The 17340-nt window shown below is 45.3% G+C and overlaps 1 protein-coding gene across 3 annotated transcripts in view; it reads left to right on the forward strand.

The window, feature by feature from the left end:
* Positions 1-1167: 1167 nt before the first annotated feature.
* Positions 1168-17340, forward strand: part of adcy8 (adenylate cyclase 8 (brain)) — a 48390-nt gene continuing 32217 nt past the window's right edge. Inside the window, exons 1-2 of one of the 3 annotated variants that reach the window (XM_062481192.1) lie at positions 1168-3198; positions 16606-16755. In XM_062481192.1, the coding sequence (XP_062337176.1) occupies positions 2329-3198; positions 16606-16755 (1020 nt within the window). In that variant the 5' untranslated portion in view covers positions 1168-2328. Of the gene's footprint in view, positions 3199-13171; positions 13290-16605; positions 16756-17340 lie in introns of those variants that run through there. The other 2 variants (XM_062481193.1, XM_062481194.1) reach the window with 2 other exon arrangements.

The raw sequence follows: 17340 nt of genomic DNA on the forward strand, positions 1-17340 counted from the left end.
TTAAACTTAAGATGTGTGTCTTTGTATTAAATCAAATGTAAGCATACTATGTAGAGGTTTTTATAAATGGAAATTTGTGCCTGTAAGTATGTCTGTTATTACAATCATAATCCCCATCTCGGAAGCACGCCAGGATGGTATTTCTGTCATGGACATAGTCATAATTTTCTTCTACACTGCAGGCTAAAATGGGCTAACCTTTCTCATTTTAGCCCAATATGGCGCACGTTACACGTTTCTTTGTGATGTTTCAATGTTACAAGTGATACGTGTCAAATACCAGTGAACGGGTTGCCTTTATTTGCCATAACGCTTAACAGTGAATTTGTTTTCTTTGATTAATTTAACGCATGTATGCGCTTGCTCTGTAGCACGGAGGAAGTTGGGACAATTATAGCCTCGTACGAGGCTATAATGACAATAGGCTACTACAGGTAACTGCGGCTGCGCCTACTTCACGCTCAGTTGATGTATCATTTAGCTGACATCATAACAAATGTTAGGCTGTTACAGTTAGGTCATCTAACGTTCCTGTTCGCTATTGACAAAAGAATGGGAAGAGTAGGATATCAAAGAAATTAGGTTATTAACGCATACTACCCATAGGCTTAATGGCTGTAGTTTTGACTTAATAAGCCTATTAACCTATTCAAACGCACCGAGGACATGTACGCAAACAATCTGCCTTCACATGACAGGGGCTCATTAAATTATGTGCCAAGTTGCTATTGTTCATGCGTTGTCTACAGAATCTTTATTGGAAAATTAATAGATCTTAATAGAGGGTAATTGCTGAGAATTATGAGTGACAGCAGGCCCTTTCACGCTGTAGGGTACCCTGTTTGACATTTTATGATTCAATGTTGTCATTACCCTGGGACAAATCAATGCCAACGGGAAAAACCAGAGTGGATTATAATCCCTACTCGTGCAAACCACTGATGTTATTGTTTTTTCCCCCCTCTGTTTTGCTACTTCCAGAATCCTTTCCGCTCCACTCCACTCGCCTCGCCTCTCCTTGCCTTACGAGGTCTGCTGCCTCCAGAAGAGAGACAAAAGGAAGAAAGACACGCCAGAGAAAGACAGAACAGGAGGGAGAGAGAGAACAGGAGGGAGAGAGAGAAAGAGAGAGGTCTGACGTCACTTAGACCCATCTGACTTGCTCGCCCTACCTCCACTGACCAGCACTGCGTTCGGCAAATCTATTCCATACTCAGCGCGAGCAGGCTCAACACTAAATCAAGAACAGGAGGAAGATAGACGAGACGACAAAACGGGACTTTAGACTTTACAGTGGCTAAAGCCCAATTTGGAAAACGTAACGGCTACCATAGCCAATAGTCAGTGTTCGTTGTGAGATGAATTAATAACTGTTGATTTTAAATTGGACACACCAAAGAACTACACTCAGGTGGACCGAAGGTGACCGTTATCGCTGTGGGTGTCCATGTCCTGTTTGGGTGTAGTGTCTCTAGTTCTCCCGCCAACCGACGCCTCCACCAGGTGTTGCATCAATCCACCAACCCGAGGATGAGGAGGGGGCGCGTCGCGCTGATGGCTTCGAGCTCTCGACATTGATCCATTCTCCTCACAGCCGTTCAATGGGATGTCAAAACGCAACGAATGGAACTCATCCGGTCAAATTCTTCCTCTCAACCAGGGGGAAGACTCAACCAGAAAGACTAATCTATTGGGGTCGAAATTCACATTTGAGGGGTAACGAAGGAACATTACTTATAGGCTACGATATGACCAACCTTTGAAATGTTTGTTTTTCTCGATCGATGGAACGTCGTTAAATGAATGGCAAGACAAGGAGGACCTGCTGCGTTAGCAACGCATGACACAAACATAGCTGAAATTCACCATCATTCACATTCATTGTCTTGTTGAATGCAAAAATGAATACTTGGATGTGTTAAAATTCGTATATCTTTGAACCTGTGTGTCTTACAGGAACACATTTCCAGTATGCACTGACAACTGCACCGTTGTAGGCGGACGGTGGGCACATGGTGGCAGTGGCTGTAGTTTTTTAAGACATCAAGCCTCATGATTTACGGGGATGCAATTGAACTGTCACGGCAGTGGGAGTGAACATCACAAATCTGCAATGATCTTTAGACGGTTGGTATTCGTGAATTTATGCGCGTTTGTGTGCGTTATAATGACCGACAGCTGCACTTTTTCAACTCAGCTCGACACACCCCGAGAGAGCCATGGCAGCTCGATTCGATGTGCACATAACGTATTCACAGAATCGCTGAGCACGTTTGGCTAACTATCAAACACAGGTAAATCACCAACAGAGCTAAAAACAAACAAACAATGGAATTGTCGGAAGTTCGATGCTCCAGTGCAAGCGAAGAATTGTACACCATAAACAAAACCCCAACCAGTAACAGCAGCACGAGACCCAAACGGTTGCTGTGGCAGAACGCGGTTCGACACATCACCGAGCAGCGGTTTATCCACGAGCAAAGCGAAGCAAAAGGCATCACCCAAGACGAATCCTATGACCAGAGCATTAGGAAGCAATCAGCGGGTAAGACATCGGTTGGAGACAGACACAACAACGGGGGAACCAAAGTCTTCCCCGAGCGCGCGAGCAGCGACCTGGGTTTTCTCCAAATCGATTGCGCCCCGAGCAACTCGGACTTTTTCCTTAATTGGGGCTACACATACAGAGGCGTTATATTTCCCACTCTTCGGAATTCGTTCAAATCTAGAGATCTTGAGCGTTTATACCAACGTTACTTTTTGGGGCAAAGGCGCAAGTCTGTGGTTGTGATGAACATTTTGGACGTGGTGACCAAACTGACTTTGCTGGTTTTACACTTAACTTTAGCCTCTTTGCCAATGGACCCCATCAAAGGGATGCTTTTGGGCTTTTTCACCGGCATCGAAGTGGTCATTTGTGCCTTAGTAGTGGTTCGGAAAGACACGACTTCCCACAGCTATCTGCAATATAGCGGCGTGGTGACGTGGGTGGCCATGGCCACGCAGATTTTGGCAGCTGGATTGGGCTATGGACTACTGGGCGACGGAGTCGGATACGTGCTTTTCACTCTCTTCGCCACTTACAGTATGCTTCCCTTGCCTCTAACTTGGGCTATTCTGGCTGGGTTGGCCACCTCGGCTCTCCATATTGTAGTGCAACTAGTCATCTCCCCAAACGCACAGATCTCCACAAATCAGGTATGTGTAATGCCCCTGCAGTCTACACCCTCACACATTCTTTCGATTTCCCTAACAAAGGCAGAGCAACGGTTCTATGGTTAGAACACTTAGAAGTTTATTTGACTAATTTGATGCAGTCTATGCTTAGCCGTCCATACTGTACATTGTCAACAACATAAACTGTCCTGGGCAAAGTTGGCCAAATGCATTGATGAGGATTTTATTCGATTTTCATTAATGATTGTTTATGGATCATCGTAATTTCCACATACAACCCGCACCGATTTGTTACATTTACATTTAGTCATTTAGCAGACGCTCTTATCCAGAGCGACTTACAGTAAGTACAGGGACATTCCCCCCGAGGCAAGTAGGGTGAAATGCCTTGCCCAAGGACACAACATCATTTGGTTGGCATAGCCGGGAATCGAACTAGCAACCTTCTGATTACTAGCCCGATTCCCTCACCACTAAGCCATCTGACTCCCGTGTCCCGTGTTGTTAAATAGGCCACGTTAGTTTATTATTATTAGTTATTTTATATCCGATTATTTTGTAGCCTGATTTTGCAATTGCCAAAATCTGGTAGGAGGCTGTCTCTGGTTTCAGCACCGGTCGCTATCCACACCTTAGGTGCTGAAATTGTTTCAGGCGTATTCAGAGGTGGTTTCCTGTAATAGTAAGATTGTGCTCCCCCTACTGGTATATTGGGTTAAAAATACACCCCTAACACAATCTCCCTAGGCTGATTGCGTCAATATCAGCGCTTTAGAGGTCAATAAAGGTCATGTTTATTCAACAGTTTCAAGACTATGCGACCGCGATGGTAACCAGTTATAAAGAGCTTGCAATTGTTTTATTTTACCCAAGACTAGATTTCCTGGCACTTATTTGAATATAAACGTGATGATTAAACTTGCCGTTGTTTGGCGGTTGGCTGTTTGTGAGAATTGTTTGGGGATTTCAAATAGGCTAAGTAATTTTGAGGCTTTTCGAGAACAACAAAGCCGTAATCTATTCCCCTCAGAAAATAATGTTCTAGCAATCCGGCGTTTCACTCAGTACGTCAAGAGTGGCTATCAGCTCTTTTGATTTGAACTCAAAGCACATTATATGATCTCATCATGTTAAATGGGGCCTGTCAGGACTGTGTAAACAATCAGAGACAGAAGGAAAGATGGAAGAGGAGGAGGAGGGAAGGCGGCCAAGATCCATTAATAGTCTGCAGGAGCCGTTTTATATGAATTGGTTGAACAAACTGGTAAAAAACAGAAGCAAATTGCATTAAGGATTTGCATTTAAATAGCATATTACATTGAATAAACGCACCTTGCCCAGACCAGCTACTGTAAAGCCTTTGGTGTGTGTTATACACAGCAGCTATGCTGCACCAAGATCCTAACGCAAACACTGTGCAGATGCAAGGAGTGCTCTGTTGGAAGTAATGCTATAATGTGTCTGCCCTACAACGTGAGTGGTGCACTGGAAATCTGGTGTTGGGTTAGTCTATCTGATGTGTCTGCATCACATGACAGCGTGTTTTCTGGGCATTTGTTTGAGCTTTTCCAGGGATATCTTATTTATTCTGTAAACTACGCCGAAATAATTGCTTTTGAGAGATGTACAATACATAATTGTACTCTTTTTTTTAGGCAGGACTGTGCTGGATTATCCTTGCCTCAGTAGTCCTGTTTTGTCATTGACTGTTGGTAAATTCTCTTTGAAGGTTTTCCAGGGTAAGGCTTAAATCTACATAAGGTTCAGAAAACTGGGTGATGGAATATCGGAAAAATGATCTAATTCATTTCTGTTGCCATGTAATTCCCCTCAGCCTGTCCTGAAAAACTCTGCATCATAATCATGAGACGTGGTCCGCAGCACTGTACAAATGAGACTTTTAAGGCCAATGTTTCCCCTACCATTATATTAGGGGGGCGCCCCACCCCCCCAACGGCACCCCCCGCCCCACCTGGAAGGTCAGGTTTTTTAATCTAGTGCCCGATCACAAAATAAGTCATTTAAGGTTACCTTTCCTATAAAACAGGTCTATAGCTTGCTCTTTTATTAAACAAACTAAATGGCCTTATGTTATTTATCTTATTTACAGGACGGCATGTCATTTCTGTCTCTACATGGTCGTCGCCCCCGCCGCCGCCCTACCAACCCCCCCCCCAACCCCCCCCCCCCCCCAAAGCTGTAAACCTAGAGGACACTGAAGGCACACGCTGAAGATTTTTTTCTTCTTCTGTGGTTACAGATTTTTTTTTTTTCTCTAATGCGTTGACTAGAAGGTTGTTCTGGGCCTTGTAAGAAGAGCTTGTGAAGTATTGAGCAAAGCCCAGCTGCAAATGTTGCAGCACATCCCATCAGGCCATGAGATACTCTGAAGAGTCAGATGATGTCGGTCAACCCAGAGCATCCTGCCCTGAAATACTTGCTAGTTGTGTACACAATACAGTGCCTTTCTTGTTGTCAGCCGGACGCATGCTCGTGGGAGTGTCTGGTTCTGGGCCGAAAGCCCCCAAGGCTTGGCTTAGTGTTGCTAAGTCCGACAGATGCACTCTGCTGTGTTCCTCTAACTGTGTGATCTTATGGTACGTCTGGTCCTTGGTTGCTGCGTTGGTCGAGCCTGGGGCTTGCAACGTGGAGAAAGTCACGTCTTTACACATGATTCTGCATGTCTTCTCCCAGGGATACGGTAAGGCGTGTGCTGACAGAACAGTTGCGGAAACATTGTGGGAAATCTACTTTGGGAGAGAAAACAAATCCACTGTTTTTGTGTTTACTGTCGTGTGGTTTGACCCCGCGTCTGCCTCTCCCGAGCAGTCGCAGAGTGCGGGTTTGGCATATGTTTCCAAAAACAGTTTTTTTTTCCCTTGCTGCTGTTTGCTCAGCCATTTCGTCTGCGAGGCAATTTAAAGATACGTATCTTCACACCTCTGTTGTGCCCATATCCTGTGCAACTCTTTAGTGCCCTCCTGTCTCTATCAGACTTGCAGCTGTACATTGATTCGTCTTTGGTTTCAGACCGTCCTTTGTGTTGGACGGCCCGTGTTTTGACCCTCCCTCGTCCTTTCACACCTGTGAGCCTAGGTCTTTAATGTATCTCCCTCACCATCTACAAGCCTCTTTGACCACTAAGAACCCCCTTAATTGACACCGCCTTACCCCCAGCCCTCCTAAACCCCTTGAGAGCCTTGAGACCGTCAAATACCAGGCTCTAATTTACAAACCTCCATTGTATTGACTACATCCTTTTGTTTAGACTGTATTAGACTCACTTATTTGCCGCTAAGTAAATGGTTAATTACTAAAGTATGTTTTCTGTGTGGGATGGATAAGGGGGCGGGGGGGTGGGGGCAGGCTGCAGGCTTTTACAGCATTAGAGATAGTCAATAATGTTGCATCCTTAACTCCCTCACCTCCGCTCCACCCCTCCCCATCATCTCCCACCCTCCCTGCCTTTCTGTAAACCACATCAATACTGTGCTCCACGCTGTGGTTTCCAGCTCAGCTGGATCGCCTCACGCATTTAACCTGCAATTAACTTATTATTTCTTTCTCAGTGTGTTTTTCCCCCTGTATAAAAGGTCAGCAGAGCTTACCTGGAGTAGAGACTAAAACACGTTACGTTGGTGGTTTGTTTAGAGAATTCTAATTTCAATTAAAATTATAATAATTGACATATTCCAAGAATTCCGGGCAGTCAAACTGAAATGAGAACAGGAAGGGAGAGAAAGGAGTGGTGGTATTCCAACCCAGTCAATTAATGGGTTGACGGTACAATTTCACTGCACCACTTCATAATCTGGCCTGACAGGCTGTCACCCAACGAGAAGGAACCTTCCAGTACATCACGAAGGCTTCAAAGAGCGCGGTAGAACACAACAAAGGGTTAAGACGATGGTTGCTGGATGGAATCTGGAATCAGAATATCAAAACCACTGACCCATCTCAAGCTTTGCGACTCGGCAATGTTGGAACGTCACGGCGGGTAATTCGGCTGTCTCGAGTCATCATAACCTTTAGTGCTCAGTGCCCATTGAGACAGTGGCTTGGGGGGAATAGGGTTACATCAGCCAGTCGTGATGCTTGTTGTCAACTTAGCCAATCAAATCGAATGATGCTGCAAGATAACAGGATAATTAGGCCTGGGTTTTTCCAGAGTGCGTGTCCATAGTACACCCACTGTATCCTTTCCCCTCCCCCCTCTCTCTTTTTCTCTCTCTCTTTTTCCTTTGTCTTCCTTGCACCTCTCCCTCTCTCTCTCCCTCTCTCTCTCCCTCTCTCTCTCCCTCTCTCTCTCCCTCTCTCTCTCCCTCTCTCTCTCCCTCTCTCTCTCCCTCTCTCTCTCCCTCTCTCTCTCCCTCTCTCTCTCCCTCTCTCTCTCCCTCTCTCTTTGTCAAAGCATAACTATGTAGAGTAGATGCAGCCAAGCCGAGTTAGCAAGCTGCGCGTGCCCAAAACATCAGAACGGCTCAGTTCTGCGACCAGCAAGCCCATGGCGTGGGAGGTCTTGCGAACGCAAGACGAGACGGGAGGGGATGGATGTACGAGCCAAAAGAATGTGTTCTGAGTCACTCCTCTGAGGGCACTTTCTTCTTTCCCCCTCAATGTCGTTGTCTGTCCTCTTCTTCTTTTCGTTTATTCTATCTTTTCTTCTGCCCTCTCAGCTTACCTCTCCTCCTCTTCCACCTCCTCCTCTTCCTCCTCCTCCTCTTCCTCCTCCTCATCCTCCTCACCTCTTTGTCTGCCGCTCTCTCCTTCCCTGCCTTCGGACCGTGGGCGGGAACACTGGAATGGTTTTTCCAATGTAGTGTTGTGACTAGACCCTTGCTCTTAGTGTCGCTAAATATTAGATACAAAGAGGCTTGAGCCTTTCCACGGTCGACGCAGGTTGAGTTTTTCCGGGAGCGTTTTGGTGCGAAACAAATCAGAATACCCGTGACCCTGGGAGAAGGATTCACCGTTCCCTTTAGATGGAGTACTTCCTCGAGTCATTTTGACCGTTATTCCCACCATTTCAAAGGGTAAAAAGGAAAATTCTGCTTAGCCCCAATTTAAAAGGCTAAGTTTGTGTTTTGACTGACACTTTACATGCTTATCTCGTGGTCCTCCTTCAGTGTTGGCTTCCTACAGGGTTTTATAGGAAATCTAAAAGGGACATTCAGTTAATGGATTTAATGGTGAAATTACTCTATTAAAATGGAGTTTTCTGGGCTTTGGGGTTCCCTCTATGGGGGTGGTGGTCAGAGCAGAGAACTCAAGGTTGAGTTTTCTTCTGGCTGTAGTTTGTCAGAAGGTTTATATTGCTACCTTTGGCGCCATCGTTCTAATAAAACAACTTGTCAGATAGTATTAGAAAAGGTCTTGGCTGGACTTGGTCAATAAAGAAAACAGACTTACAGTCATTTCCGTACTGTTCTTGGCAGTATTAATGGTTTTACGTGTGCCAAATCGATGCCAGAAAGATATCACACCTTGCTAATATTGACAGTGTGTGTGGGTGTGTGTGTGTGTTTACTGACCTTCAAAATTGCCTAAGAGTCATGTCGTTCTTATGCTGACTCAGCAGCACCTGTTACTGTTTGATTGTGGCCAAACCATGCAGTCATCTTATCTATAGATGTCCTCTCTGCTCGGCTGAGCCAAACCACATTTGGGATTGTTCTCTACTGGATGGTTCAGTTGGATGACGAAAGGTGATTTTTAGACCACGTACATTAAACGTAGCATGTTAACTAGTCGGAGAGAGTAAGGTGAGGTCAAATACTGAATATATTGAATGTTTGATGCATTTCTTTAATGGCGTGATTCAGAGGCACCTTGTAGGCAGTTCTAGCGTAACGACGGTAGGTAGATGGCTGAGCGGTTAAGGTATCGGTCTATTAATCAGAAGGTTGCCGGTTCGATTCGCGGCCGTGCCAAATGATGTTGTGTCCTTGGACTAGGCACTTCACCGTACTTGCCTCAGGGGAATGTCCCTGTACTTGTACTGCTAAATGACTAAATGTAAATCTAACGACAGCTTTGGACAACGGCAGATGTTTTCTTTACCCTTCATCGATTCCTTCACCACGACAAGGACATGGCGTACCATGGGTCAGTCTCTATGTCTTTATTATGAACACGTTCCGTCTTGGGAAAGGGCGACAACCTTTAACTAGGCTGTGCTTACAAATATGGATTACCCAGAGTGACCCGCATCCCCACCCATACGGTCAGATGAACACAGAATCCTCCAGCATTAGACTCTCAACCAGGGGAAGGTCATATACAGTCAGGCATTGTATCACCTTATATGAATTCAGGAGATATTTTACAGTTGTAAATACATGTTGTAATAAATATACGGTTATACTAGGCATATGCGTACACTTGTTCGCTGTCAGACTTTTATCATTTTAAATACCATTTAAAGCTTAGAGCTGGGGATTTTGGGGTATTTTCCCCTCCAACCTCTACAGTTGATTACTGTGCTGTAGACACTAATATTTTAGCCGTCTCAAACTGAGAGCAGTTTTAGGCTTATATGGGTGATTTTAGAGTTATTTTATGTTGAGGGTGATTTCCAGCAGGATTACCCGGGAGCAATCTATTCACAGCCCGGCGCCCACGTAAGTCAACGTGCTCCTCGGGGTCAGCGTTTAATGAGATTACTTTTGGGTTAAAGGGACCGTTCCCACAACTCACTGGCTCACATGATTAAGCCCGGAGCATCCCTCACCTCCGAGCACTGCTCTGGGGTCAGCTGCTCTTGAGATCCAGCCTTGAGGGGGGATGAAAACAGGCTGCCCCCAGGTCAGCTAGGGCCCGTCGCCTGTTGTGTTTTGGCAGAGTAGAAAAGGCCTCATTGGATAGCTCTACTTCTCCCTTTTTAGTTTGGTCAAAGAGGATCAAATTGATGTTGATGTTGTGAAGGGAGAGTTTCCCTGTGCATTCCTCCCTCGAGAATGAGATGGTGAAAAAACGGGGTCCTACGGAGACAGAATGATCTAGAGTTTCACTGTCAAGTCTATGAGACACACAGCTTGTGAGGGTGTGTGTGTGTGTGTGTGTGTGTGTTTGGGGAGGGGGGGGGAGGGGGGATACAACACAAGTGAGTTGGGAAAACACCCCTCCCCTGATATTATCCACCCTACGATCTGATCAGAAACACTGCATAGCAGAAACACTGCATAGCCTCTTAGACAGCCTCTTCACCTGGAGATCCATGATTTATTTAAGGTGGGATATAAAGGATGTATCATACAGCAGGTGATCGTGCTAGATTTTTTGGCCAAATATTTGTTGTGTTAGGGTAGGGGGATGAAGGCTTCTCTCTCTGGTTATATTTCTTTATGTTTTATTAGAGCGTGGTTGTGTGAGAGAAACATTGAGTTCATGACATCTCATCCAATCCAAAACAATCAATAAAACACATTCAACGGACCACAAGCTGCACAAATGAGATGCACTTGAACAACACTTATATGCTGTGTTAACACCAAAAGCGAAGCGAATTATTCGCACGAATGAAGCAAATTGTACATTACATTTGTTTATTTGCGTGAATCGCTAGGATCAATCGTTTTTTTTTCGTCATCAACCATATCCGAAATTACTGCTATAAACGAATACGAAGTAGTGTCGCGTAGCAGAGGACGCCCACAGACGGGTCCAATACTCTTGCCCTCCATTTCTTCTAAAACGTCAATGACATCTCAACATTGATAAACTTTTGCGACACAGCATCACACACATTTGTGTCACTCGCACACATGTTCGTGTTTGTATTGACCCTACATGTAATCTCGCCGCGCAAAAATTGTGTTTTCCGTGTAGGCTGTCATTGACTGTATGCTCGCCTACAAGATTCTTGGGCAGATTTCAGCAGTAGCGGTTTTGGGAGGGTGTAAACCTTGCCCGGGGCGCCAAATGTGCTAGAACCGCCACTGGATTTCAGAAATACATTTTTTTCACGAAAGGGATGCGAACGACTATCACTAGATAATCATTCTGTTTAGACACAGCAGTCTCTCTCTCGACATTTAAAATTCCATACAGTGTATGTCAATTTCTCATATACCATATCATGTTTCATGAACCATTTGTCGTGTTTTGTTTGAATGATGGTTCTGTCTATAGACTTAATGATCGGTTCATTAATAGTTTCAGGCTGTTTGGCATTGCTAATTTTGTACAGATTTTGGGGGTCCTTGGTGATTTAACATCATTTAGTATGCTCCATTAGAAGTCTATTTTAACTGTCTGCTAGCAGGTGTAAGGCCTTGCATACTAAATGTTTTGCCTGCGTTGCCTTTTGACTGTCATTTCTGAGCTTCTCACCACGACAACACCAACATCACCCTACATATTCCAGGCATATTTCCCCTAGAATCAACCGGTCACAGCACATCACAAAAAAAAATATCCACTATAACTGCCTAGCATGAGTCTGTGTCATAACTGTAGCTTTCTCTCTCTCGGGAGAGCAAAGCAATGATGTCTGCCGAGTCAAAGTGCATTTCTATACGGGCAATCCCTTGTGGCACCCCATTAGAGACACTAGCTTCCCCTTAGGGGGGTATTACCCCTCTGGGCAAAGAATGAAAGCAACCTCATCTCGCAACAGTAAATGTTAACGCCCCAGCAGGTCCTGGGGGGAACAGCAGGATCACTGGTATAGGAAACCTCTCTGCCACAGGGAAATGAACAGTTCATTTCCCCTATGCTGAAATCACCACTCGTATTTCCCAGCCTGGGAAAGTGTGCATCTGAGATCTACGCGTAGTTAGAATGGCCTCAGGGAGGAAAGTCAAGCATCTTGAATGGACCATGCATCAGATACGGATAGGGAGTCAGGTGGCTGAGCGGTTAGGGAATCGGGCTAGTAATCAGAAGGTCGCTGGTTTGATTCCTGGCTGTGCCAAAATGACATTGTGTCCTTGGGCAAGGCACTTCACCCTACTTGCCTCGGGGGAATGTCCCTGTACTTACTGTAAGTCGCTCTGGATAAGAGCGTCTGCTAACTGACTAAATGTAAAGGTGTGAAGTGGCCTACAACCCAGTATAATGGATTACAATACAGCACAGTGCTGTTAAGCTATTCTTAAAAAGTCTACAAAAGGTCTCGAAGTTGACAGGCAACAGGCATGGAATTTTTTTTGTACATTATCAAGAACCCAAAGCAGGGGGTTCCTGATAATGTACAAAAAAACACTATCCAGCCACTATCAATTACAATAGGCCTTTTCTTCACAGATCCAGTCTGTTCAAAACAGACCAGAAAGCAGAATTCAGAACTTTTGGCTGCCACGGAGCCTGGCCGCACATCATTCCCCAAATAAAACGCTAGATTTGTCATAATGCCTTGTCAAACGGCGTGTGATGGTAATGCGTCCTGAACATATTGTGGTGGCGTCGCAGTTTTCGTCGCTGCTCATATGAAATTAAGTGGCATTTGCATCCTTATGGATTCTTTTGCGTGTCATCTTAGCTGTTAATCCAATTTTCAGGCAGGCAGAGAGCAGCCCAAGTGTGATTCAGGAAGTGGCAGGAAGCAGTTTGGCAGCGAACTCTAACGCTGATTTTAACAGAATGGCCTGTGTCATTTTGGCTCCGGTACAAGACGGTTATCTACATAGCCTACATTAGCACACATTGTGTAAACAGCATATCCATAGCGCTTGCGTTGAAGCTCCAATTGGTTGTGTGTTGCCTGCGCAATGTGCAACGAGGGATGTGGTTATGGCACATTGCATGTTTATATTCGGGTATTTAATAGCTCTAGCTTGTATTTGTAAATAATTATACATGAAGACAACTCTAGGCTAGGCTATGCAGGCTAAGTGAATTCAATGCAAACCTAACTGCGCGAAGAGGACTATGTATGTAGAACTTTGTCCGACCAATTTAATGGCATGAACCCAACCGTCTCAGTATATCATACTAGCTGCAATGTTCATTGACACCACTTAAATATTGATGCCTGGAGTGTCTAGATTTCCTGTTCTAACTGGCAGTTTGCCAGTCCAGCATCGTTTTGTTATCTTAACTTGCCAATTAGCCCGACTGCTTGGCACACCAACAATCTAAATCCTGCGAGTTCCACACCGCTTCTGTATACCGTAGGTGACACTAGTCTTTGAAAACTACCCGACATGTCTAGACAATAGTTACACAGCACAAAATAATGCCAACCTCGTATTTCTATATCATCCTGTTGTTAGCGGCTATAACACTTTCATAATGCGCGTTGTTCCAGCACGCATTGCCCACAGTCTGTTCTAATGTATACTGTTATGCTCTCTGGTTGGCAAGCTAACAAGGCCTCGTTAAAAACCTCCAGATCTCTGGCATTCTCGTTAATGAGCATAGATGAGGTCTCAGTGCTGTTGCCCTTTGCAGAGAGCCACGCTGCTCTTTCCAAAACAACATGGCTGGCTATGTAATTACCGTGACTTGGATGTTTTAATTTCCCCCTCTCGGGGGGACAGCGATCACGAGGGGATTTAAGACCAAATTAAATGTATGATGATGCCGTCCTCCGAGAGAGGAACGTGAGCGCACCAAATGCATCTGTCTCTATTGAGTATAGTATGATGAATTTATGCGCAGCCTTCAGCTCCAAAGAAAGGGATTCTGTGTGTTAATGGGGCGGTTTCTCGACAGGGATTACTGTGAAGGACGGAGAGAACGCGTCTTAGACAAGGTCAGAGGATCCCCGGGAAATACCAGGGACAATCCAACACAACTCTGTCACACTTTCCACGTGCTTGATGGTCTGCAGCAGTAATTGATCAATGACCTTGAATCCAAAAATTTAAAAAGGGAGGCGTTTGCTTCAGTTTGCTAATGGACGAACTAATAAGCTCTCTCTTGGAAGTCGCTTTGGATAAAAGCGTCTGCTAAATGAATACATGTAATAAAGGATGTCTCCCAGCACTTTTTAAGCATCCTCTTGAGGGCCGCTCCTTGGTTATTCTGCTCAGGTTTGCTGACCTTCTCAACTGTTCATGGAAACGGTTACATCAGCTTGTTTAAACACAGGTAGAGGTACGCCGTTTTTTTTCTGTGTTGTTTTTAAGCATTCGAAATCAGATAGGACAAGATTGCTGCTTGGTCCGCGGTTAAATATTGCAGTGAGTTTACGCTCGAGTCTCTATTACCTTTGAACTTACCCTTTGATATTGGCTGCTATAAGATGACTCACCGCACAACACGCAGAACACATAGGCCTATAAACACACTATGCACACACAAGTGAGCTTACACACACACACACGTTCTTGACAATCCGTTCCTGACCACACACTCAAACTGAAACACAAACATACTTTGCACAACATGTTGTGCGCTTTCTTTAGACGCTGCTCTCGGGAAATGTTGTTCTGGTTCTCTCCAGGACCAGAGAGAGAAGCAGTGGTAGCAGGTGTTGGGCCCAGGGCCAGGGCCTGGGAGAGGCTTGTCCCGGCATGTCCCTCTCTGCCCCTGAGGACATAAACCCAGCTCTGCTTGGGAGTTCCTCCGTTTGTAAGATATCATACCAGCCATTGTAACAATATGCCAGCGATTACAGGCGGTTTCATCAGCTTTGGTTCAGGTGTTGATACAGGGTGCTCAGGCATAAGTTGTTTATTGCCAACTAACCCTCATACATCCCCACATATTATACTTGTGTTCGTGAAATGTACAAATAATCTATCTTGCTAACACTTAAAGCTAAATAAACAGCAGATGTTGTGGAACAATAGAATATCACTGGGTTAAATCAATGTGATAAGCTGGAATGTATTTAACTCTGCGTTGGTCATAGTCTCCAGCAATACAGCTCACATACTGTTTTCTCCCCCCAACTGTAACTAAAGCACCACCGTAATAATTCTCTCGCCAATTGATTTTTGTCGGCCATTGACTTAGGAAATGAATGGCCTGCCAGTGACGTCGAAGTAACCTTGCTGATGAATTTTTTTACCTTCCCCTCACGTGCAAGGCTGACAAGTAAATCCTCTCTGCCTGAGATGCGACCAACACCACCTGTGTTCACATGCTGTGAAGGGTTGAGTCATATCTTGTAGGATTAGGTCCCCTGTTGTCTCCTCTCTTCACGATACTTACGATGGCTGCCATAGATTATTGTGTTGTTGTCGTTTTGTTACTTAGATGTGTTTTTAATGTGTGTCTATCTCTTCTGTGCTTTCACAACAAATTGCCTCTCGGAAAACACTGATGTTTTCTAAGTCTAAGTCGTCTTGTCTCTCGTGGTAAGTCAGCTAATCTTTCCAATCAAAGGATGTAACTACAACAACAAAAGAGACTATCCGTCAGTACACACAACAGAGATCACATTGGTTTTGATGCCCAATCTAATAAAGGATGCTGAGAATGCAGTGTCCCTGTGGCTCTGTGTCTGAGAGATGACTCTGGGACTAGGTAGACGTTAGACTGCTTATGTCACTTCGCATGTCGGGATGTGATCCTGGAATAAGTTCTGTTGAGCGTGTGGTGTTTTTAGGTGTAAAACGTTGAGGGGGAAAGGTAGTTTTCAGTTTAATTTTTTGTTTCAGCCAAGCGTGAAATCACAAGCTGTGCTAATAAGTATTGTTCAGCCTCATAATAGAACAGTGTGCTGAACGGGGGGGGGGGGGGGTGCTTTTTCTCAAGGTGAAACCATTCTTCATTTCCTTTCAAGATGCTTGTCCAATCGATGTTAACCTGTCAGTTTTGTCAATTGCAATGGATGGTGCTGATATAATCAGTTTATGTTTAAAAGATAACCTTGACCTCTACAACCAAGACCTAATCTCTTATATTGAATAACAATCTCATATTGCGATTGATAGAAACCTGGAAAGACTTTGTTGGCAATGTACAGTAACACTGAACTTTAACAACCATAATTCTAAAATCACTTATCTTTTCATACAATACAAACAGTTGCAAGTCTTGTCATTCTTTCTCTATCCTACATGTCTATGTACCCTTAATAAATATATTCAGTTACGTTCCTCTGTTTATCTTCTGTTGCTTCCATTTGGAATTTCAAATAGCTGGTTCTTAAAAGTATGAATACCGTCCTAATTTGGCCTGCAGGGAGCATCCAAAGTCATTAGGAGAGATTAGGGGGCAGACTGTTTACAAACACACCATTATGTTTGTCCAGGACCAAAAACCATGGGTTACGTGATCTGTTGAATCAGAGCTTCTATGCTGCCCCCCCCCCCCCTCTCTCCCCCCTCAGCCCTGGTGAAACACTCCAAAACCCTTTCTTTTCAAATCAAATGTTCACACAAGTCTCTGTTTATAGCCCCTCTTCACCCTACAGGTTGTCCTTTGATGTGCTCATGAATAGTTCCGTTCGTCAGCTGGTTCGTCGGCCGGTCGGTGAACCCCCCTAACGTTGAATAACCGTTTCAAACCATCCTCTGCCGTTTCACCCTGCAGGTGGTGGCGCAGGCGGTGTTGTTTATGTGTATGAACACCGCCGGAATATTCATAAGCTACCTGTCTGACCGTGCCCAGCGCCAGGCCTTCCTGGAGACCAGGAGGTGCATAGAAGCCAGACTCCGGCTGGAGACGGAGAACCAGAGACAGGTGAGACCAGCAAGGGAAGGGGGGGGGGGACAGGTGAAACCAGCAGGGGAAGGGGGGGGGGACAGGTGAGACCAGCAGGGGAAGGGGGGGACGACAGGTGAGACCAGCAAGGGAAGGGGGGGACGACAGGTGAGACCAGCAGGGGAAGGGGGGGGGGGACAGGTGAGACCAGCAGGGGAAGGGGGGGGGGACAGGTGAAACCAGCAGGGGAAGGGGGGGGGACAGGTGAGACCAGCAGGGGAAGGGGGACAGGTGAGACCAGCAGGGGAAGGGGGGGGGGACAGGTGAGACCAGCAGGGGAAGGGGGGTATGGGGTATGGGGGTCTGGAGCATGCAAAACTGTGTTCAAGACGCTTTTTTGCAGAGAAATCACAGAGTCCCCTTTAGCAGACCGAGGCTGAGACATGCAGCTGGATAAGAGAACTAGGCTGAAACTTTAAACGAAACGGTATTGTGTTTGCAAAACCTGTAAAAAAAAAGGCATCACCATGCTTACCACGTAGGCTCAGGCCTCACCACAGGGGCCAGGGTTCGAATATGACTCACATCATTTCCTGCTTGTCCTCCCCTACATTTCTGGTCATT

Source organism: Osmerus eperlanus, chromosome 16 (assembly GCF_963692335.1).
Source record: "Osmerus eperlanus chromosome 16, fOsmEpe2.1, whole genome shotgun sequence".
In the NCBI taxonomy this organism is placed as follows: Eukaryota; Metazoa; Chordata; class Actinopteri; order Osmeriformes; family Osmeridae; genus Osmerus; species Osmerus eperlanus.